This window comes from Hirundo rustica, chromosome 21 (genome assembly GCF_015227805.2).
Source record: "Hirundo rustica isolate bHirRus1 chromosome 21, bHirRus1.pri.v3, whole genome shotgun sequence".
NCBI classification, from domain to species: Eukaryota; Metazoa; Chordata; class Aves; order Passeriformes; family Hirundinidae; genus Hirundo; species Hirundo rustica.
In genome coordinates this window covers 7,226,087-7,251,168 of record NC_053470.1, presented here as the reverse complement: position 1 = coordinate 7,251,168, position 25,082 = coordinate 7,226,087, and the positions used below count along the sequence as shown (strand labels likewise).

Below are 25,082 nucleotides of genomic sequence, written 5' to 3'. Positions count from 1 at the left end.
ACCATCATGGGAAAAACAGACCCAGTTTGGGGAAATCAATTTATTACCCATCAAATCAGACTAGAGTGATATGAAATAAAATGCTTTCTCCCAAGGTTCAACTTTACTCCCAAGCTTTCCACCTCCCCTCAGGGGGACAGTGTTGTGGTCAGTTCTTCACCCTCCTTCCTCCCCAGAGTCCCTCACAAGCTGCTCTAGTGTGGGTCCCTTTCCTGGGGTGCAGTCCTTCAGGAACAGCCTGCTCCAGGGTGGTTATCCGCTGCTGGCAAGGAGGGAGGGAAGGGAATGCTCCCCGTGCACCTCCCCCGGCTGCAGGGGAACAACCCTCCAAGGCTGTTTTCATTGCACCCTTTACCTGGGGGACTGTTCCCACTCAGCAGCACAGAAACATCAAACCAGCACCTGGCTCTGGCCGGGCCTCTTTTCTCACTGTGAATGCTGCTGTGGATCAAAGCATAACCCTCAAAGATCTTCCAATGGATGGGTTAATGCTCAGCTCAGTTACCCTCAACTGCTGCAACATTACACAGCAGATACCAAACTTGTCAGATTTTTTTTAACTGAACAGTTATAACAAGGAATTATTTTCCTGTTATTCCTAGGAAATTGACTTTGTGTCTAGGGATTCTGCTATATGAAATATAAACCAGACAGCACAGGACCCAGCTAATAGAACAGAGCAGGTGTGTTCCCTTGGAACCAGCATCTTATATTTCTGTAATATTCATTTCTCCCACTGTCTTCTAGTACCAAATCAACTTTATTTCATAAGTGTAACTCTTCCTTTATTCTCCACTGTGAATAAATAACTAAACAAAAAGCTAAGCTATTGAGCAGGGCTATATATTTGCTTCAAGCTGTACTCGACATGTGGAATATTGAAGACATTATTCCAAAAGCGTTCAGCACACGTTGTTTACTGGCTCTTGTACTGCGGGGTAGGTTTTATTAAAAGGCAGTATTTGCTGCACAACGTACACTTCAGACACTGGACAACAGGAAGCCCATGTGCCCACACACAAACTAACTTTGCACTTCAAGCACTCTGAGAAGATTCTCCAGTTTGCCAGCAGCAACCTGACACCGGGGCTCTGGATGAGAAAAGGTGACACGGCAGGAACCAAGTGTAAAACTGATTTGCATTAGTGTGCCATGGTGCGTACGCTTGTGCACACCTGGGGCAAGACAGGAATGAGGCTGGGGGACATAATTCTCAAGCCACTCAGCACAGATAACCAATTTTTGCCTCATTTATATGTAAGTTTTACCACAGATGCACGCAGCACCAAAACCATGCCAAGCCCCATATTAAGCAAGAAACTTCCAAGAAAGGCTAAACTAATGCAATAAACTGGAAAATTCAAATTAACAGAATGACCTCAAGCACAACAGCTTAACAGCCATCATCAGGGTTAAGAAAGTTTGTCTTGCTGGAACTTTGGGAAAAATGTTTTAGCCAGAGATTAAAAAGCTTGCTAACAACAGCAAAACAGCAGAATTAAATTCATGGTATCTTACAACACAAAAATCTCACTAAGGTTTGACTACACACAGCCAAGGAAAAAAAACCAAAAAACAATCAACATATTGTATCATTTCACAGTGTACGAGTAAGTAGTTACGAAGAGAAGAAAATATTCCATGTGGTCATTTTTGCGTTCTCTGCTTCATAAAGGACACCATTAACAGGGAACTACAGCTTCTTTTTTGCTCCTCCCCCTACCAGCCATTACAGCAGCTTATGACTGTTACTGACACTGCTTTACCATAGGAAATCCAACTTGAGCAAATGTCAAGGAGATACATACCTGTCTAAAGACATACCAAATAATATGCTATGCCCTTTCCTTTTCATTATCAGGATAAACTGTAGGAGAAAGATGAGCAATGTGTAATACCACAGCTCTCTCAAAAGGAAATTAAAGATTGAATTTTACACTGCAATAAAAAATTATAATTGAAAAAAAAAATGTATTTCACATTAGAAAGACATCACCTGAGTTTTTCAAATTACTTCTAAACACAGAAATAGATTGATTACACCTATCCCACTGTGTTGGTTTGGGCTGGGATAGAGGTAGTTCTCTTCATAACAGCTACCATGGGGTTATAGCTTGAATTTGTACTGAAAACCAACACGCTTATGTGTGCAGCTTTTGTTTTACCTATTAAACTGTCTTTATCTTGACCCATGAGTTTTCTCACTTTGCTTTTCTGATTCCCCCACTCATCCCACTGAGGGATCACAGTGAGTGAGCAGCTGCATGGAGCTCAATTGCTGGCTGGGGTTAAACCACAACACACATAAATCAAGAAATTATTCACAGCAAAGCGAAATTCCATCCTTTCCACTGTAGCTGGATAGTAAGTAATGTAACTTTTTTTAAGCAGCAATTTAATTCCTTGAAAACGTAATGCTTGCCTCACGCCAGTATTATTTTCAGAGCAAGCCAGAAAAATACTAGACATGGCAAAAGTAGCTACAGGAGTTTTCAAAAGTATGTAATTATTCCACTTTAATTGGAAGTGAAGGCCTGCTCAGCTCAACACAGGAGAAGCTGGCTAAAGAAGAATTTCCATCACCATTACAGAAAACACGAGCACACAGCCAAGATGAGCACAAGTCTTATTTTAACCACAACTGAGGCACCAGCCTCCTCTTTGTGCATGTGTATTACACGTTTGGAAGAATGCTTTTCCTTCAGCTCACAAGAAACATCTGCTTTACAGTCTGTGGCCATCAGAAGATCTTCGTTCTAGTCCTGTTTGCCTTCGCGCCACTGCCGCGACCCCTCGCTCCAGGCTACATAAACAAAGAGAGCAAGCACCACATGGACAGTGACCACGGCGACTATGGCAGCATAAAAATAGCTGTCTCTGTCAGACATCCCCAAGGAACCTGAGAAAACAAACAAAAAAAAAAGCGCGTTAGTTATGAGATAGGAACTCTGACATGGCAAGTCACAATTCTCCCTAAGGACCAAAGTTACTCCTGGAACTAAAGTCTGAACTCAAAATGATTCACAGAATTCACCGTGATAGCTAAAGGCCTTGAGACTATTTCTGGAACAAAGCAGTACTGCAGTATTCAATATTTAAGATAAAATAGATGATGTTGATTAGATTTAAGGTAAAATAGATGATGTTAGATTTGATGTCAACAGCTTAGAGTTCTACAACATTCACTTTTTCTGTTTTCTTCCAGCACCAAACAAACCTCAACATCCTTTTTTCCTAAATGTAACTCTCTTTGTGGGGCAATAAAATGGGGAAGGGAGGTGGGAGCAAGAAGGGGGAAAATTCTGTAATAATTTGCCACTAAACAGAAAACACTAGAAGAACAATTAAATTTAGAAGATTATTACCTTCTATGTTTAGACTGTAAAACAATAATGCCCCACCAATTAAGATACATGAATGCATCTCATATAAAATAAGCCTTCAAAAAACAGAAGACCAAGCACTGAAATATTGTTTCCCTTAATTAATTTTAAAGCCCCAACAAAGTCTCCCCAAAAGCAAAAAACATACTACAGCACCCCAAAACCATCACCCTGCAAAGACGATCCTTTCAGTGCTGACAGATCTCGCCATTAACTGACACAGCAAAGTTAAAGCTCGGCTTGCTACACCTCAAATTAAATTTAAAAAAAGCTGAAAAGGATCTTGAAAGTTACTTAACAAGCTTTGAGCCTTCTATGTACTACATACAGCAGCACACACCAAAGGAGAATCATCTCAGGACAACTCTGTTATACACTCACAAACTGCTCTTAAAAGCTTTAACAGTTTAAAAAAGCTCTCTCTCTTCCTCCTTCCCCACTTCTGAAGGAGGTAACTTCCTAAAACTGCAGGAGTTAAGTTTTAAAGCTTTGCAGAATCAGGACTACAACACGTCTGCTTGCTCTAACAAACAGCCATAATCTCTGAAATGGCGTATAACTTGTTTAAATGCACATATGTTTCAAAAAGCAAAATAGAAACCTCACAAACAACATTATTCTGTCTTGAACACGTGATTAGTTTGCAATACCTGCAGGAAACTTATCTCTGATGATTCTGACAAAAGTCTGCTGCAGGGTGGTGTTAAATACCCTTTAGGTAAGGGGAACAATGCATCTCTACACAATATAATAAACATGGTATACTAAACAGCAAATTTTGGATTGCAGACCACAATGCAGGGAGGGATACATTGACAATTGATATAATTTTCTGATCTAATTAGACATTACAGGATCTTTTGTCTATATATGGAAACAAATATTCAAAACAGGAAGAACAAAGATGCTATTAGAGGATTGTGCTTTTCCTCTGTTTTTGTACAAACAGTGCTAATTGGCAGAAACAAAATTACCTTCAAATACATAAGCCTTTGATGAAAAATATAGCCCAACAGGTAATGTAATCATTAGAGCTGTGAAGAACAGAAGCGTTCTTAAAGTTGATGTTAATGAACCCTCATTTCTGAAATAAATAAGAGAAGTTACACACAAAAGCAAGTCACAATATACATGCCCGAAACAGGACAAGAACCTGTTCCAAACAGAAGCTGATTACCTTTAAAGAACTGAGTAAATATATTGTTTGGAAGCAATAAAGACTTGAAGTATGCATTTGTTGGCTGCAATAAAAATGAGAGTATTCAAAACAACGTAATGATTCTGCCAGTCTAAGCTCACAAACAAAATTTAAAAAAATATTTAGACTTTTCCCTGTTACTGTTCTGCAAGCATTATAACTTAGGGGGGGTTAATATGTTTATCAGTGCACTACTGCCCGATTATTAAATATCTAATATTAGTTACCCATGCACATGTCATATGACAGTATTCTGCATTAAAACTTGCCAAGTTCCTTCTTTTTAAAAAAAAAAAAAAAGGCAACTACAAGTCCAGGAAAATGACAAATCCTACAGGCTGGGATAGAAAGGGAAGTACACCAAATAAATGTAACAGCTTACTCCTCCAAGTTCCTTTTTATTAGGTCTTCTTCCCCTATTTAAAAATAATTTCTCACTTTTTAACTAAGAAAGCTGGAATAAGTGTAGTAACAGCCAGAACGAAGAGCCACTGCACCAAAACTTTGCCTTCACAGGCCTAAACCTAAAAGACCTTTAACGGGAGAGGGCTTATGAAGGTTTGTGCACTTGGCAGGGTCTCTGAGCCTGACCTGCTGGAGTCGGTGCTGTGTTTACAGAACACCTCACACAGCTCGGTTCTGGGTGTGCTCCCACCGGTTCTCACCCACTCTGCCCGGCTGACTACATCATTTTGTGCTGAAGGAAACACGCAAGCCAGGCAATACCCTTCTGACTTTCAAAGGTTGCCTGATGCAAAGACATGAGTCCTTAGGGCGTTGAAACACAAATACGTGTGTTTTATTTTGGAAAAAAAAAAAGTGGAAATGGGGGAAAAAAAATTGTCTCATCCTCTGACAGTTTTGTGCAGCCATGCACAGCTTCCACACTGCAGCCAACAGCATTTCTGCCTGCCCATGTACTGTCATACGTTTGGGCAGCATATTAAGTCTCTTAAAAAAAGAAAAGCATCCGAATTCTTTTCCTTTACTAGCCTTGGCCTGCAGGACTGGCAGGGTGGAGGACATAACGGCACTGAAAATTTCCCTGTGGAAATCAGAAACCATTCTATCGACACTTACCCACAGAAGAGTAAGATGACCTCCAGCTTATTACCAAAGTTAAAAACTCCACTGCTGACAAACACTTTCCTTACACTGACATACTCTCATCGCTTCCCTACGCAGCAAAAACAAACATTCGTGTATAAGCTCAGCCTAGCTCGGGCACGTTTCCCCGACGGCCGGCAGCTTCCAGGCTCAGGTGGGCCAGGGTTATACAGCGTGACCAAGGCAACCCGGGGGCCTCCTGCTCCTCCTGGCCGGAGCTGCCGCTCCCCTCCCGCTCTTCCCCGGGTGCCCCGTGGCTGCAGCCGCATCGCGGGCTGACGGTGCCAGGAGCGCTCCCCGCGGCCCAGCGCGCAGCATTCTCCACAAGCCACCGCCCGGCCCTTCTCCCGCCCGCCCGCCCCGGGACTCACGGCCTGAAGTCGGCCACCGGCACGGCGCTGACGGGGCCCGGCCCGCACCGCTCCATCGCCGCCTCGGGCCCGCCGGAAGCCGCCGCAATGGCCGCGCCTGCGCGGGGAGCGCCGCCGCCGTCGCCATAGCGACCGCCCGGCTGGCGCGGCCTAGCGGCGGGAGGTGAGAACTGCAGGGAGAGCGCCCCGCTCGGCTGAGGGATGGGGAAACGGAGAGAGTGAGGGAGGGAGAGACGCTGAGGGATGGGGAAAGACTGAGGGATGGGGAAACACAAACGGAGAGAGTGAGGGATGGGGAAACAGAGAAACGGAGAGAGTGAGGGATGGGGAAACGGAGAAACGGAGAGAGTGAGGGATGGGGAAACGGAGAAACGGAGAGAGTGAGGGAGGGAGAGACACTGAGGGATGGGGAAACAGAGAAACGGAGAGAGTGAGGGATGGGGAAACGGAGAAACGGAGAGAGTGAGGGAGGGAGAGACACTGAGGGATGGGGGAAGACTGAGGGATGGGGAAACAGAGAAACGGAGAGAGTGAGGGATGGGGAAACGGAGAAAAGGAGAGAGTGAGGGATGGGGAAACGGAGAAAAGGAGAGAGTGAGGGATGGAGAGACACTGAGGGATGGGGAAACAGAAACGGAGAGAGTGAGGGACGGGAATGGAGGGAGGGACTGAGGGATGGGGAAACGGAGGGACTGAGGGATGGAGAGACGGAGAAACTGAGGAATGGAGAAATGGAGTAATGGAGAGACTGAGGGATGAAGAGACTGCGGGATGGAGAGACTGAGGGATGGAGAGATGGACTCTCAGACTGCCTCTCAGAGCTTACCCAGGGTGAGTTTCCCTCACCTGGGTTGGAGGCATTGGACACTAAATGGGCACCAGCAGCTGTAGTGTGTGAAGGTGGAAGGCAAGGAGCAGCCCTGTATGCAGCATTGATTTTCTACACTCTGATTATGAATATTGAGGCTTTTTGTTTTCTCCTGTAAGCGTGAGAAAAAGAGTGACTTTTGTTAAAAGCACCTTTTTTTCCCCCCCTGCAATGAACACAGCTCAGCCAGCAGCGCGCTCGTGTTTAAGATGCAGCACAGTTCAAGCTGTTCTGCACTTACGGGGTCAGGTCTGGCTCTTGGGGTCATGCTTTCACTGTAAACCAACCAATTTTGGGCTCTTTTAAAACAAAGGAGCCTTCCTTCTCTTTGAATCCACTGCCACCTGAGCCAGCACAGTGACAGTTTGCATGAGAGGGGCAGGAAGGGACTGGCACGGGCCAGGGAGGGTTTTTGGAGCTCCAACTCATTTGGGTGAGGATGCAAGGAAGGTTTGCTGTGTAACTCAAGCTTAAAACTTCCAAACAGCTCTGCAAAACACCTAATGAAATTCCAGCTAGCCAATCCCAACACTTAAACGAAATGTGGGAGCAGGTTTTGTTTACTTATAAACAAATAAAGTGACTAAATATATTTTTTAAAAAATCAATTAAGTTAGAGTTAAGATAGAAATTGGATCACTAAAAAATTATGAATGCAGTACAGAGAACATTTAATCACTACAGGAAGTTCTTTCCACTTTTGGTTTGACTTTCTTGATTGTTTCCCCAGTAGGAAAAGCAATGATATAACACAGTTTAGTAACAGAACAACAAAACAAGGAAATATAAAAGTGGAATAAGTCTCACATCATATAAACTTACCATAAAGATGCATATCAAGGATTAGAAAGCAGCAAATCATTTAAGGCTGAACAGTCCAAGTAATTAACTTTTAATATAAAGTTACTTTATATCTCATCACACTGATGTTTTTTATCTCCTAGACTAATAACAATTTTGCTGAACGACTTCCTGCACATTTGCTGCTTTTCTTTTGTGAGCACATAAAGGAAATACAAAACTGTTGGAAAAATTTTGCAAATGTGAAAGAAATTTTAGTATTAACTAAAAGACCTGAAGTACACAAAGCTTTATCTGTTTGCTTCAAATTTTATGCATCAAGTATTCTGAAATTTCAGGCCGACCACAGACCTGTCTTACCTTGTGGATTATAGAACAAGTATAAAACTTGCCCTTAAGCAGAAACTGCGCTGCAAGCACACGAAGCTGCCAATTGTGGGACTAAATATCTGCGATTCCAAGACTTTGTCCTCAACAACATTTGCCAGGAGATGCTTGAAGAATATTAAAAGCACAGCTGGCCCCTGCTTCTCTGGGAGTCTGTGTCCCAAGGGTGCAGAAGAGGCAGGAAGGTGCCTGTTAAAGCAATACCATCTAGTGGCAGATGCAGAAAGAGAATCCAATCCCCAACAGGAGCGGAGCTGAAAAGACGGTATTTTAAACCAAAACCACCTGCTCGAGAGTATTATTATTTTTTTTTTCATTACTTGTTTCCATGGTAATGTATCAAAAAAATGACATACAAATAAATACTTTATTTATCTGTTCTGTGAGCCTCTGCACCTCAGAAAAGATGTCTCATGAGAGGGGAAATGATGGATTGGCTCACTCTGGGATTCTCCATGATTGTTCAGGCTGAAAGCCCAACAACCACAGAGCGTGTTCCATAGGTGGCCACCCATCTTCCATGGGAATAGAACCACAGTGGCATTAATGCTGTGACTGGCAAAGAGAGCATTTATCTGGGCATTTTAGGGCTATATTCCCTGTTATTGCACATCCCAGGATAAGTTAAAACAAAGAGCTCATTGTGTGGGAGGATTTAAAACCTTGTCATTTCATTGTTGAAACAGTCCTAAAAGGGAAGAATTTCTGATGAGCTTCACAACATCAGTTACATGAAAACTGCTTCCCTTTCTCACCACTCCTGAAAGTCTCCATTTTATTTTCATTGCAGCTGACACAAAAAGTTCATCCCTGTTCATCCTGTGACCTGGAAAGCATTGCAGAGATGCAGCACACTGGGCCATCCACACAACAAAATTTATAAACTTTTATAAAATTACCAGCTTTCCCACCATCCTGTTATGTAGTAAGCCATCCATCAGTATTACAGTGACGATATTTGCATTCTCCAGTAAAATGAATGGTAATATGCTTAGAGCCATACAGGATACCAGCAGCTTAGGACGTAAGCCAGACTTAATTAGTAGAGTAGCTAAATTTTAACTGACACTGTGGCTTCAGTTCTGTCCTCTGCATTTGGCATCTTAACTAACTAATAAAAATTTCCAAGGTCAGCTACAGTGACAGGAATTACTTGTTTGGATCCAGCACTCACCTCAAAGACATTTGAATCCAGCCAGAGCCTTAGTTTGGCTTTCAGGTGAATGAACACTGCTCAAAAGTCTTGACTTTATGGGCTGACTCCCTCTGCTGATGATGTGGTTCTGAATATGCATCAGACAGAGCCAGCGGGTTCCCTGTCAGCTGGCCTGGAGCTGGTTTTCCTCTTATTTGAAGGCAATTAGTCTTTGATCATATATTACCACCTCGTGTCTTGTACCATCGCAAAGAGGAGTCACCTCCGCTTTTTTTCTGCTACCGGATCCTTTTTGTGCTTCCCCGGCCCGATCCCTGCTGGTGCCAGGACTGCCGCACATCAGATGACCAAGTCCTTCTCTCGAGCAGGGCTGGGGCAGCTCCGGGGGCGGCACGATCTGCGGCTCCTGCAGCCACGGCATCTCCGTGCTCGGAGCAGCCCATTTCCCGGAATCCTGCCCGGGAGATGCCGGGCCCCGGCCGCTCTCGGGCGAGCAGCATCCCCTAGATGGAGCTGCGCAGCTGGGAATGGGCACCCGCTGCCGGGAGCCCCCCCGGCACCATCCCACCATCGCACCCACCCGTGCCCGCGACCCCCGCCTTGGGGCTCCCGTGCTCAGCATCACTGTGCTGAGCCCCCAGAAAGCTCAGCCGATCCGACAGCTCCGCAAGGACGGCTGGGTCTGGAGGCTTTTTAAACTCTGTTTCATTAAATCTCATGTTTTAAGCCTTTTCTAGAAGCTGGTTAAACTTTTCGGAGATTATTTCAGTATAGAAGGAATCATAGCTGAGCCCTCATCAAAGAAGTTTATTTCTAGCTGTTAAAGGGGGCTGTTAGTTTAATTGCATAATACTTTATAACCCAGCATCTATTTCTCATTTCCAGACTGCAGCTTTGCAGTCCTCACTTGCTCTGCTCATCAGTGAGCTGTGAGATACCTGAACAGAGGCTCAAACCACAGCAGCACCTGCGAGGAGCCAGCACCAGCAGAGTCCCCAGCACAGAGCTGTGCTCGCACTGGGACCACTGGTGCACATCACAGCCCTTTCTGCAGCAGACCTGGGGCAGGCCCAGGGTGGCAACAAAGGGCTGGACATGAATTCAGAAAGAGCAGGAGCTGGTGATGCTCACACCAATCCAGACTTCACTACAGGTAATTACCCTGTACCTAAATTATGACTTTGTTACGTGTTTTACTGGGATACAAATACTTTTCTCTTTTTATGAAGTTAATGCTATATAGCAGAAATCACAGACTGAGTTCTGAAGAATCTACATTAGCACTTTTCATCAGGCCAGAGCCTGACCTAAAGGACAAGAAAACTGCTGATGCCTTGGGTGAACTGGCAGCTTGCTACAACTACACTGCGGGGGAAAATTGTGCTCTGCACTAGCTGTGTGAGAGCAGCCAGCCTGAAGGTGACAATTTCCCAAGGCAGAATATCTCATCTACCCAGAGACTAGGTCAGGTGTAAACACCCTTTTCCTTTGATGCACAAAAGCATAATTACAGTTCCTGGAACTGCTCTGGGAAGAACACTGATAACTTTCCCCAGCTAAGAAAATGAAACTCACAGGAATGTCTTTTGCTTCTCCCTTTCGTCCATAAAATGATGGCCAGGAACTCCCTCAGATATGTATTTTTTCACTCAGCACATGCCACTTCTGATCAGTTGGGCTAGATCCATCCACAAAAGATACTGAACAGTTGGTGTTCAGCCCACACAAAGTCCCATCCACATCCACAAAACAAGGTTTTCCTTTACTTTTCTCACCTACAGGATTTGATTCAGCTGATATTTTCAGAGCATACAGAAGTCAGAAAAGCAACTGTTGTCCTCAGCTCATTTACCCAGTTTCAAGGGTTGTGTGGTCATCCCAGACTGAGGAGAAATGTGCTTTACTTCTGGGATACACCTTTAAAGTTTAATTCACGTCTGCCTCCCAGGGGACTGCCCCCAGCTATCCAGCAACAAATGAGGCTGTTCTCTTGGTCTGTTGACTGTGCATAGTGAAAAGTCCTGACTACTTTCAAACTTCAGCGTTTCACACAAGCCCCAAACAAATCTCCAACACACTCAAAGATTTTTTTTTTTTTTTTTTGAGAAATAAGCTTCATCTTACAAGTGTGAATGTCTAAACACCACTCAGAATGCAGTAAGGTCTGCTCAGCCCTGCTGGGTGTCACAGGCACCCCAGCCCCCTGTAGCTAGCTCCAGGATGAGAGCAGAGCAAGGAGATGTAGGGGATGATTGCACATCTGGATGGAACACGGTGGAAATCGCTCCTGAAAATACAAAAATGCAGCATGTGTAATCTGAGCAGAGCAGTGAGGGAAACAAACCCTTACTTTTTCCCCCGACTGTATGGTGGTTGTGAAATTTTTCAGGATCACAAGTAAACAAGGTGTTGTCATGCCTCACTCAATACACCATGCCCCAAAACACCTCGGCTTGCTCCTCTCACAACAGGCAAAAAAAATCTTGTTCTGCAACTTGGGTTTTAATTTTGCAGCCTCATCTCCCTGTACAAGCCTGGGCTGGTTTTATGAATTCTGATGATGTGTTGCAGCCTACTGTGGCAGCCTGATAGATGTAGACTGAAGGAAGGGAAGGGGGGATTTAATAACCCTGGCCTGGGCACTGAGCTGGTAATGAAGAAGAGTTGTTATTAGTCATTTGCATAACATTAAAGGAGATCCAGATCTAGGCTTAATAAATTCTTCCTCGTATAGAATAACACAGTTATAGCCATTTCTATAAAAATGTCAAAGCCTTTTTGTGAAGTAAGTGTTCCTTCAGAGCATAAAATCCAGTCCTACAACTCAATAAAAATCACTTGTGTCACTACACTGATTTCTTTGAGGTGTCACTAAAAAGGGCAGGGCTGTGAACAGAAGCATCACTCTTGTTCTCACCTGGGATGTGAGACAGCACAATGATAAGAAGAGCTAAAGTTAGTGTGCAAGAACTAAACTGGGGACACTGAGGAGCAAGCATGGAGAAGAAATGCCCTGGGTGTGCATCTGCTCTAAAGTCACACTGCCTTTTCTGTTTAGAAATTAAACAAAAAGAGAATGAAAAGATAATTGGCTCGGAGGTGGACCAAACCCCCAGGCAATGGGAGGCGGATGGATTGGAGCAAACAGCAGCCCAGCACTGTGCAGTTTGTCCTGGTACCAGGCACAACTTGCGGAAGGCAGGTTCAGGTTCTCAGAGACAACAGTGGGCTAGTGAAGTCCTTTCACAAAATGTGTATGTTAAACTCGTGTTCCAGGCAGATTAAAAAACATCTGTGCACCTACATTCTAAAAATTAAATTGTGACAACTCACACCAAGCAAAGGAGTTTTTCAGGGCTCACACTGACCGTGCTGCACCTCTACAGCCTGGAAGTGCTCTGAACCCAACCTGTCTGGAGAGAAGTAATTTGAGGTATCAACTTTGCACCCTGTGCTCTTCCAGTCAACATTTTCCCCTGAGGACTTCTAGAACCCATGGAGCTTCTAGGCAATAAGCATCCATATTCATTAAAACAATCTTTTATTAACTTTGTTAGAAAAAATTTCTACCAAGGGGAAAAATACACCACCTGTAATTTTAAAAGTCATTTTCTCTAGTCCCATCAGCAATTCTCAGAGGTAATAATAGCAACAAGATTCTCCTACACTACTACAGAGCCTCTCCTGCCTAAGTGCTTTTAAACCTACTTCACCCTACTCTGTCCCCCAGAATTTCAGTAGAATTTCAGGCCACACAAGGGGAACATGGTTATCTCATCCAGCCCACAGCCAAGACCCAATGGCTGGGATGTGACCAACTGGCAAGCAAGTCATCATTTTGTTTGGAAAGGTGCAGACTGAGCCCAGCTGTCTGCCATGCACATGCCTGTTCCTACATTCACAAATATTCAGACATCATCGTGGATTTGGGTTGCAGCTCTGCAAGATGCAAGAAATTTGTTTTTAGGCTCGGAGCACTGGATCAAAAACATCACAGCTACACAACACAGCCCAGCAGTCAGCTACCAACCCAACCAACCAACCCAGACCTGCTCAAGACTTTCCAAGGAATGACTTTGGGGCAGAAATTTCCACTGCAGGTGGAACGCCACTTGTGTTCCTGTAGCCAGCATAAAGCACACAAGCTAGCATACTCTAGCATGGCTATTACGTGCAGACATTTGACCACAGAAAATGTTCAGGCAGATGGAAGCACGTGAATCCAATACTTAACGGAAATCGTCCAGCATTTTCAGTGCTGCTCCCATGTACCACAAAGAGCGTCGTGTGTTGCTGTCTGTTCATTTGGTTGAGTTTAGGCAACCTGAGGAGTAACAGTCCTCAGGTTATTTGACACAAATAATCCCATTCTACAAAATGCTGTGAGTCAATGTGAAGACTTTCAGGCTATCCCAAAGCTTGGAAAAGCTTCTTTGGCAAGTTGCATGGCTCCACTGAGATACACACTCCTGATCTGACTGAAGGACAGTGAACCAGTGATCCTCTCTCTTGCTTTTTTAGAAAGACTATACTTAAAACCATATACACACACGTGTATGTGCCATACAGCTGTGATTAGCACCACAGTGATCAGCAGATATTCTTTGCAAGAAAAGAGCAGAACACAGCCAGTTACACACACCCCAACTTCCACATGCATATAAGACGTTCTCCTTGAAGGGGATATTAAGGTACATGGGGTGAATAAATCATCCCGGGCATATTTGGGGATGTCCCACACTCCCTCACCACTCCCTCAGGAAACAGAATGTGGAGAAGCTAAAATAAATTGGGGAGATGAGCAGTAATTTATTTTCCCGTCTGGAAAAGATAATTTAACTACTCAATTAAACATTGCCTAAAGCCATACTATTAGACTTGCATTTCCCATCTGTAATACAGATGGATTTTACTCTCTTATTACTGGTCTTCCTGCTGTCTGGTGCTTAGAAATTCTGGTTTAATTAGATGACACCTTCCACAAATGCTGAGCTATTGGCACATAATTCAAGCAGTATCTAGGAATTTTTGCCATCCATGAAACCTTCTGTAAGGAATCTTATGTTCTCATATCTCTGGCACAAAAGAGCAGGTTGCAAGCAATACTGAATGAACTGATGATATATTATTTCCTACTTTGTGTTATTTTGAAGCACAGGGCTTCAGTCTGGGCTCTTTTCTTTCATTTTTCGGTAGCTGGCACCCAAGACCATCCCCAAATCAGATGGTTTTACAACACATTTTTCACTGATTTTTCTTAAGTGTAGATTCAATATTGAAATAGGCAATTTTAACACTGAATTTAGAAGTGACTATCCCCATTATGAGGAGATTCCATTCATTGCTTCCCTCTGGGCACTGCTACAAGTGGAGCATTTCAGGAGCCTGGAAATGCCTCCAATCTCCTTGTCATCCCCTCACCCCATCTGAGCCCACAGGCAATTCCCCGCAGCAAACACAAAACCTGCAAGTTTAAGGGGCTCAGACACACAAAGGTGCTCAGTGGTTCCACCTGAGAGGTGGAAAAAACCAAAGATCCACAGACTTGTGCGTGGGGAGCTGAGGGACATCGCTTACTGGTGAACAAGGCTCAAGTTCTATGACTCCTGCCTTGAAAGTTCAAGGAAACTTACATGAAACTGAGAATTTGTCACAAGTTCAACTGAATGAGCTGGAACATTTTCTTATGAAGAGCTCTCTCTCTCTCTGTCCAGAAACACTTTGTGTCTCAGACCCTATGGCATCCTTCTAGCTCAGCGGGGAACTAGACAAATATCACTTTATTACCCCATATATGGTATTTTCCCTAATGCTTTTTGTCTAACAGCTGTTTCCAGGATGGGAGATTCCCTCATGCTGAGGGCTGTATGAACACAACACAAACCCAGTGTTTCATAAACTCCTTGATAAACACACTAACTTTGGGGAAAACAGCAGGATTTTCATATATGATGAACAGATCTCCTACAGTCACTACTCCAGGGTGTCTTGGATTAACTAGCCAGCTGGGTTATCAGTGACATCTTTAAGCATGAGGAGCAGTATTCTTTCCATTTCATCTGAACTGCTATTAATACAGATTTTGTTGTCTATTTTATTTTTGTAACTCTATTAAATCATTTACCTTAACAACGTCACCATTGGAAAGACAGTATATTCTGATTTCTCTGTATTCTACTACTTTCATGAGTCATAGGAGTCAGCCGAGGCAAAAAGGATGATGGAAGCTGCAAAAACATCTGTTTAGGTTGTTTGAATGGTTTTAGTTTGAATCTACTTTGCTCCTTTGCTGCTTGCTTGGCAGCAGTGGTTAATGGAAGAGTTTGGGACAACTCACTCAGCCTTCAGACATCCCTGAGGATGGCAGGAGCATTGGTGACTCTTAGACAAACAACTGTAAGTACCTTCTGTGTTCACTGGGCCCTGCAGGTTCCATGAAATCCCATGAAGACAAAGCCAGGAGGCTGACTTCCTTCAAAGAGACTTAGAGATAGTTAAAAAAAAAATGAATTAAAAGAATTCCAAAAGAGAATTCCTTCACTGTTAGATTTGTAACAGAAGCTCATCATATATATCAGATCCCTGGGTACATATGCAGATGTTTCAGCCATATGCAAGAGCATATGGCACGTTTCTCTCAATAACTAGTCTTTTTTTCCTGTGTAAGGCTATAAAAACAAACATGAAGCATCTCAGCCAGCGTAGGACTGAGGGGATGCCTCCTACGGCTTCATCTCCCCCATCAGGCCAACTTCCTCCAGCCAAACACTGGTTCAACTTCTTCTTGCTCTCCAGTCCACTTTCTGTTACCCTGGTACAAGTCAAGCTCTGCAGGTCACCCCAGCCTGTCCTGGTGGGTGGGGTGATCCCTCCCCAGGGGCAGGACCTGCATTTCCCTTTGTTGAACTTTGGGCAGCTCTCTGCCCTTCTCTCCAGCCTGCTGAGGTCCCTCTGAAGGGCTGCACAGCCCTCTGGGGCACCGGCCACTCCTCACAGCTTTGTGTTGTCTGCAAAGCTGCTGAGGAGGCATCTACCCTCCACCCAGTGCTTATGCACTGATGAACAAGTTAAACAGCACCAGGCACGGGACTGAGCCTTGGGGGACACCACCAGTGACAGGCCCCCAAGGGGATCCTGTGCCACTGATTGTGGCCCTCTGGGATCTGCCATTCAGCCAGTTCTCATTCCATCTCACCGCCCACTCATCCTGAAAACCGAGGGATTCTCCTCTGGCTTCTTCCCACCTGGTGTGGGGTGGGTTTCTCCAGCACAAAGAGCTCAGACGTGTTGTTAGCAAAGGAAATCAGAGGTAGGCACTTTTACCTTGGTCCAACTGCCTGGTGTTGGATCACGGTATCTGTTGCCTGTGGTGGGAGATCGATAGCAGCAAATTAACTGCGGCTCAAGCTCTGCTGATCAAACACCTCCCTGCCCCAGATGATCCAGCAGCAGCAGAGGCTGGTAGCAAATACCATCTCACCTCCTTCCTCTGTGCCCTTTCACAGAAGTGCACGCGCTGAGAGCCACCAGCTTAACGAGTCTCACCAAATGCCAGACATTTCTCCTGCCTGATTAGCAACGAGTTTTTGCATTTGTGAAAGTTATTTGTAGGGCAGAGTGTTGTTTTTTTTTTTTTTTTTTCTTCTGGGTGCTGGATGAAAAATTGCTAACTCAAATGGAATTCAGTGCAAGCACTTTAGATTGAAAAGGTCATGGCTGTTAGAGTGAGCAAAATTTATTTCTTCTTGGTTGTAACTGCCACAAACAGGGAAGGAGAAGCTTGGCAGCTCCAGCCTGACTTGCAACGAAATAAAAACACCCATCTGCAGGATACATTAAGCTAATAGCAAAAAAACCAGATCAGTGTGCTTGACCATATAGTATTACAGAGAGATGCTTCAAATAATTACGAAATCCCCAAAACAGGAAAATTCAGAGCAGCTGCTGGGATAGGGAAGGGCTCCATTCAACATAACGTTAGTGGTGCACACATCCCACGTACCAGAGAGGATGGAGAACCTTACAGCCAAAAGCCTCTGTCAGGAAGGTGCCTCCCTACTACAACAAAACCCTTTGGTGACTTCAGGAAGCTGCAGCTGAAGGGTCTGGAACCCAATCCTGATGAGGAGCAGCTAAGGGAGATGGGGGCTCAGAGGGATCTTATTTCTCTTCACAACTACCTGAAAGGAGCTTGTAGCCAGGTGATGGCTGGCCTCTTCTCCCACATAACAAGCAATAGAACAAGAGGAAACGGCCTCTGGTTGTGCCATGGGAGGTTTAGATTGGATATTGGGAAAAATTTCTTCACCAAAAGGGTGGTAGAGCACTGGAACAGGCTGCCCAGGGCAGTGGGGGCATCACCATCCCTGGAGGGATTTAAAAGACGTGCAGATGTGGCACTTGGGGATATGGGTTAGTGGTGGGCTTGGCAGTGCTGGATCAGTGGCTGGACTCAACAATTTTAAAGGTATTTTCTGACCGAAATGATCCTGGGATTTTGAGCCTGTGGCTTCAGTCAGGTAATAGGGGGGGGCTTTGAAGGATGTGCCAATCCAAAAGTGAATTCCCTGGAAACTAGAACCTTTCTGGATATTTTGCTTCCCAGACCAGGTAGGAAATTTTACACTTTTCCCATCCCACAACACATATCAAAACCCTGCCAGTTATCCAGTGGTTTCCTACTCTGAGTGCTTGTTGGAGTGATGGAGCTCTGGGAGCGCTGGCTCCAGGGCACAGGCTGAGCTCTCAGGAGAAGCAGGACTCTGTTCCTGGCCTAAAAGGATCATTTTATTATTTAAACTGTTCATTTTGTTTATGACCTAGAAGCTTAGGCATTTACTGTGCTAGATAAATAATACCTTCTTCTATTAGAAAACAGAAAAAAAACCCCAAACCCACATATCTCACTTTTCTCCTGAGTTCCTCTTGGCAGCTCTACAGCTGTTACCTTAATGAACATATGTACTAGGGAAAATGAAGTTTATCTCCTTCTTTCCTCCTCAGGGAAAAACCCCTCGATTCTGGGCCCAAAGTCTGGCCACCTTGTGGGTACCTAGCTTGAGGCAAGCCACCGAATCACTGCCACCCTTCAGCCTGGGAGCCAGCATGCCATGGGAAAGAGGGTAATGTGAAGGGCAAAAGAGGCTGACAGGCATCCAGGGAAAACATCCAGTTCTCCAGAAGAGGATGACGGCAAATAGAGCAACAGCTGGCAGGAACAGACCTATAAAAATGCGGTGTTGGGGGATGAGACGGGAAAAGATGGATACAACAATCTGTGTTTTCACAAGTTTGGCAGCTGAACCACATATTTTGGAAAAGATAAGGATACATCCAGGCTTGAGATGTCTCTCTGGGGATTTTATACCTGATGGAACGACAGCAAAGAATTCTGCTCCATGGACTCCTCTGAGCACAGTGACAGGAAAAAAATTGAAATACAGGCAATACTGGCCAAAAGTAAAAGCTTTTTGTTTGTTTTTTTTTTACTGTGAGGGTAGTGAAACACAAGAGAGGTTGCCCAGAGAAGTTGTGGACTCTCTGTTCTTTTGAAATAATTAAAACACAAGCAGGACTGCCACTGGACAGCTTGCTCTGGCTGGTTCTGCTGCTACCCCTGCTGTCCCATGATGATAAATTAGACAAGAATAGTCAGCCTAAGATCAGCCTCTTGCCTGGTGTGTATGTGCTGTACCACCTTTTGTCAGAGCATGGAGGGCACCCTTCACCTCAAAGAGTAAGACAAAGAATAAATTTAGTGAGGGACCTTATTTGCATACTAAAAAAAACCCCTTCCACATCTTCTGGGCATACTTTGTTCTTCTCAGTGAGAAAGGCTTCAGAATAGCCAGTGCAATCAGGGACCTGACTTCTTCAAACAAAACAGCTCAAATGAGTCATCCCATATTCCTGGCACAAACTGCTGCTAGCTCTTGGGTGTTAAGTGAGATGGGCAGGATATACCAGGCAGTGGCCTGACTGTACATGAATTGAGAGCTGGATTTGATCATACCAATTACTTTCAGAGATTAGCCTTTGCAAACACACTTTCTGCACAAATCAATGCCCAGCCCTGTTCAGGCACCCTCGTTCTCTCACCTTCTCTGTCACCTACACCCTGCAGCAAAGCAACGAGCCCCTTCACACGCTCAGCTATTCTCCCACCTGCATTTTGGTTTCCACCTGTGGCTCTTTGCAAAACCAGAGCACAGCTCGTGCAGAGCTCCTATTTGCCTTTTCACGCCGCTTGCTGTATTTCAACAAACTGAACCCAGAGCACACAAGGGTGAAATCTTCATTCCAGGCAGAACAGAGTGACGACACATTTCTGCGCTTACCGTCAACCTTGGCACACTGTTGGTGTAATGATCTGTCATTCTTGAACAAGAATAAAACAAGTCAATGACCCCTGCTTGACCCCAAATTGTTTTCTACATTGTCAAAACACACAGATTTAGAAAGATAATTACCCCAATACCTCTGGGTGACAATCTCAAATTAAATTACAACAACTCCGTGCTCCATCTATCTCTTTGCAGCTGAATTCACTCCAGATGGACACAAACCACAAAGGCAGACAACCAGGAAGGCTTTGCAGGATTTGTGCCTCTCTGCAGAGAGAAAGGGCCAAATAACACCCCCATTCTCACAGGTAGGGTGGGTGTGAAAGCCCCCAGAGCCTGCATGGAGCAGCCCAGCCACAGGAATCAACCTGGCTGCCACCGACAGAGCAGGGAGAGCAAAGCTAAAAAGCAACAACCTGCTAAGGCCATCTCTGTCTGAGTGGAGCTAATTTAACAAGGAGCAACGGGGAGCTGGCCGCGTCCCAATCAGGCTAATTTGGGCACTGGTGTGAGTCACGGAGGCGGTGAGAAAGAGCCTGGCAAGTCGGAGTCACTTGGGGACCTATCAGAGGTTAACACCAATGTTGCAACTGAGCATTTGCTCGAAAATCCGTGTGTCTCATCAGCTCTCTGCCTTTCCCACAGGGATTTGGGCTGCCCAGTAAACCCAGCCCTTCCTCTAAGAATACAGCACACCTCTTACCATCCCTCTGGCAATATTTGCTTACTTGATCTTGCAGCGTCTTTCTATCGAGCAATGCCTCGTCGGTGTGGTTTCCACAACGAGTTTTCACCCAGAGCTGTTCATTCCATCATCCTTTTATCAGCGAGAAAACTTCACGAGCTCTTGGGTTGCCAGGTGTGGAGCCCACCCTGCACACACTCAGGTCACTGCAAGGCACGGATCCAGCTCAGCGTGCACAAAACCATGCCCAGGTTCCCACCTTCCTCTTTCCTATGCTGCCGTGCACCTCAGCTGCTGCCAGAGCTGCAGCCTGACACGGACCCCACTGAGAAGTGCTGAAATTGCAGGTGATGACCCTCCCACGGAACGATTACCAGCCCCAAAACCTGCACTTCTACCCTGTCACCAGCCCATGCTGCCTGACCTGGAGTTCACACATGTTCAGTGTAATGGAACACATTTAGTGTAGATGTATAGTTCCCTTCATTTTTTCTTTTTCTATCACAGTTATGGAATAACTAGAAAATAATCCAAATATGTTTTATTACAAGTAAAACCTAGCAATTATTAATATAAGCAGGTGTGATATGCCCTTCAAGACAAAGCTGACCTTAATTCAGATTTTTTCCAAATCCAAAAATACATGTAATTTTTTCTGGATCCGTGAAACCAGTAGTTTTCACACGGATCCAGAAAGTAGTTCTTTCTATTTATGTTCCTTGATTCAGCTTATACTATTATATATTAATGTAGGTTGCCACTTAGCCAGGGCCAAGATTTAAGATGTTATTGTGCTCTCCTCAGGATGCTAATTTTTCCCTGAGTGCTCTTGCTGAGTCCTGCACAAATCAGGTGGTTAATCACACCTCAGTTAACGGGTCTCAGAGCTCCTAAGGATGCAGCCACATTGCTGTTGCCATTCCTCTGCCCTTTTTTTACAGTTTAATGTAACATAGCAGAGCTGGAATGTGGATTACTGCAGAGATAAACTAGGCAATTCACTGTTGGACATGCAGCTAGAGGGAGAACTATTGAAAATCAACACAAGTGACCAGTGGTAATCTCTGACATAAGATCTGCGACCAAAAGCCAATTCCGTATTTCAGAGGAGGAAGAAATAACTCTCTGACCAACAGGCACAACATTGGTCTAGGCTCTGAAAACACTTTATAAGTAAGCTTTATATTCCAAAAGAAGTATCTGCTTCCAAGCTGTGGAGCTGAAGAGGCCAGAAGGTGAGACTGTGCCTCTGGTGAGCTGTGCTGGCAGGGGCAGGCCACGGAGCAGGGAGGTGACTCCAGGCACTGCTGGGGGCCAGCAGCTCACTGACCCTTCACACACTGCACCGCGTTTTGTAGCCAGAACATCAGTGACATCAGTGTTTCCCTACTAACCTTAGACAGATAAATAAAACCGTACCTTGCCTTATTTTTCTTTTGGGGGATTTTTTTGGCATCCCTTAGCTCGATTTTTTGTTGTTGTTGTTGCTGTACAGCGAAATTTTCTGCTTTCTTTCAGTTGCCTTAAAATTTAATTACTTAAATTTGAGAAATGTTTTTACTTCTCAGTTAAATATCTGGCTTTCTTTTAACCATGAGGCAATGCAGGAATGTCCTGTGAGGAGCACCAAGAGAGGATAGATCAGATGAATGCAACAGGGTGTAGTTTGGGGATTTTTTTCCAGGGATTTGCCCCCTGTCCTTATCTAAGAGATAAGGACACTGGAGAGACCATAACTGCAGGGTCACACAGGGCTGAGGGACCTTATTGTCACTATCCCTTGGAAGTGTTCAAAAAACATTTGGATTTAGCACTTTAGGACATGGTTTAGTGGTGAACACGGTGGTGGCGCTGGGTTGATGGCTGGACTTGATTAATTTAAAGATCTTCTCCAGCTTTAACGTGTAAATGATTCTGTGTTTGGAAATGAGATCCACTTGCTCCTCTAGTAGAACTTACTGCAAATTCCTTTGTTTTATTATGGGCTCCAGTTATTTGCCTTGGTTTTGCCAGTTGCTTTGGTGAGGAGTGAAACCAATGTGTGATCATCATGCTCAAATAAGCTGCCAGCAGTTCAGCCCTGATTAGAAAATGCCTGTGTTGCAAAACCAGGCTGTCACTGAACCAGTATCTCCTTTAGCTCTCAGAAACGCAACCAGCAAGTGCCCAAACACAACTGCCCACAGAGAGCTCCTTACCAATCCAGTAAGGATGAGCATCACCCTCCTGCCCTAGAGCCAGGCATTTAAGCAGTTACTGAACTTCAAATAAAATCCATAATGGCTTTTAAAACGTTGCTCCAATTAGTGCTCAATTATCTGCCCTCCTCTGGGAGGTCAGAGCTCCTGTTCATTTAACTCCGTTCCTTTTGCAAGTCTTTGAATGGGCTGGCAGTGTGAGGAAATGGGGATTTTGGTTTGAGAAAGGGAGAGAGCTGGAAGTACAAGCAGGCACCTGGGGTCCCTGGGAGGGGATGTCCCTCTGTGGCCACCAGTCCCCGGAGGGACTTGGTCTCCTCACTTGGGGAGCCCTGGCCAGGTCTGTGGTCCAGCCCTGGCTGCCACATCCAGGCACCACAGGAAGAGCTGGGGAGAGGGAAAACTTCTTCTCACCTTTGCATCCCTGAGCTGCCGTTTTTGGGAGCTGTGCAGGGGAGCCTCTCCCTCAGGTGCTGGCCATGTCCCCCCTCCGAGAGTGTGGGAAGAGGGTCCTCGAGGTTTGCACTCGTCCATTTGCTATTCTCACAGCCCTGTGAGCGGCTCAGGCTCTTCCCCTGCTGGCACAGCAGCAGAGGCATCAGCTCCTCTCTTGGGGTGCCAGCAGAGCAGCCCGTGCCCGGGGGACGTTCCCTTGGAAGAGTGTTCTTGAGTTCACAACAGAAGTGAGGGAGCTGAAACGCTGTGTTAAGCTGCTCGTGTCTACCATCAATACACATTAGATGTAGTCAAGCTATTGGCTTAAACCCTCAATTCCCCCCTTACGAAAGAGTGAAGCTGGAATTGGAAGAGGAAGAGAAATCTGCGTTTCCATGAGTCAGTGCCTGTGATTTTTCGGCGTGCAGATGAAAATCGAGAGGAATGCAGTGCAATAAACCAGGAGAGGAAACAGCCCAGTCGTGAAGCTGTCATCAGGAAAACCTCAGGCAGAAGTTGTACAGCCTCTACAAATCTGCTGCTGCCTCTCCAGTGAGAGGCAATGAAAAGCAGCCCACAAAAAGACATCGAGGTGATGACACAGGATTAAAAATAAATCTGAAAGACTGAGCTAGCTGAGGCCAGAGACCTCAGTTTGCTGTCAGTGTGTGGCAGGGACTCTGCCTGCCCTCTGCCTGCTCTGGGTCCGTTGGGATCCTCAGAGCTCCGAGGTGATGAAGTTTCCACGGATGCCTGCAACTGAATCCTTATTCCTCTTTTCTCCAGCGTGGGTGGGAAGTTTTAGTAGTTGTGACAGCATCTGGGGAATTAATCTTTGGGAAATTATCACCCTAAGTCCACCAGAGCTACCCCATTCCCTTCAATAAATCACTCCTTAAAAAACCCCTTTAACCTGTATTCCTGTTTTATGTTACGCCTCTATTGATATATCTAAAATGTCGGCAGAATAACTGCTATCATTGTTCCACATGCTGGTTACAGAACTTTATATTTGTTTAATATAAAACTAAGAAAGGTTCCCAGTAGACCTAAGTGGAGATGTGTCTCCTAGCAAACTGAGATGTGACTAAGATTTATGCAAATTGTATAAAGGAATAAAGTCTAAAGGAATAAAGCCAAGGAAGCAATCAAAGGATATTTAGTGGACTCTCAGATGATTAACCAATATGTTCATAGAGCCAAATCTCTGTTATCTGTCTTCTACTGGTTCATTAATTTCTCTTGGCATGAACTAATTTACAAACATCTAGCTGACCTTGACATTTGAGAGAAGTGAATTCTGACAACTCCTTTATTTTTATCAGGAAAAACTTATTTGTCAGGAAGTAGTTTGAAACAGGGATTCAAATATTGTTGCTTCCCCCCCCCCTTAAAATAGATTTACAGAATAAAAGCATCGCTGTCCTCTTACAGCACACACTGTACCAAAAAAATTAAATTGCTGTGAATTAAAGGAACATCTAATGCGAGGGATTCAGATGGATTTATTTTATTTACTTGCAATGACTTGTTAATTCAGAATTACTTCGTTATGAAACTTCACAGTCAGACACAGCACTAAGGAACTGTGAAAGTGCACAAGTCATTACTGTTCACTTACAGGCAGGCTCAGAACCTCTCACCTGTACTAATAAAAATGTTGATCGTACCAGGATACAATTAAGTCACTGAAGTGGTATAATACTCGTTCTTTTCCTTGGCTAAATGACACTTGCTGCTGTTACAACCAGATCCACTACTTGAGCTTTTTTTTCAACCACAGTGGTGTAAAAAAACCACCAGAAATGACGGACTTGAATTAAACCAATTTAATCCAGCCTTGCTCACCCCATTCCTGACACACATCATCTGCAAACGCTCAGCAGATGAAGATTCATGAGAATGAACCCAAGCAAAAACTGTGCTTGAATCTATCCCGTGTTCAGTTCTGCCCTAGATCAAATGCTGCTTCACAGCAAACAGAATATTGGGTAGCCTTGAGCAATGCTCAGTTACATTCTTCAAACTCAGGACTTAATGCAGGACAAACCTCCCTACCAACAAAAGTGAGTTTTAAAGTGTTTAGCAAAATTAGGACCTAGATCCTACAGCTGCTCCGTTTCTGCTCACATCAGTTCACAGGCCTATCT

General features: G+C 44.7%; 1 protein-coding gene across 2 annotated transcripts in view; it reads right to left on the bottom strand.

Annotated features, from left to right (window-relative positions):
• Positions 1 to 901: 901 nt before the first annotated feature.
• The window catches only part of VMA21 (vacuolar ATPase assembly factor VMA21), a 66,605-nt gene continuing 42,424 nt past the window's right edge, over positions 902 to 25,082 (bottom strand). The window contains exons 1-3 of one of the 2 annotated variants that reach the window (XM_040084127.1): positions 6,060 to 6,154; positions 4,358 to 4,467; positions 902 to 2,899 (exon numbers count right to left, since the gene is read on the bottom strand). In XM_040084127.1, coding sequence (XP_039940061.1) covers positions 2,757 to 2,899; positions 4,358 to 4,467; positions 6,060 to 6,115 — 309 coding nt within the window. In that variant the 5' untranslated portion in view covers positions 6,116 to 6,154 and the 3' untranslated portion in view covers positions 902 to 2,756. Of the gene's footprint in view, positions 2,900 to 4,357; positions 4,468 to 6,059; positions 6,155 to 25,082 lie in introns of those variants that run through there. The other variant, XM_058423244.1, reaches the window with a different exon arrangement.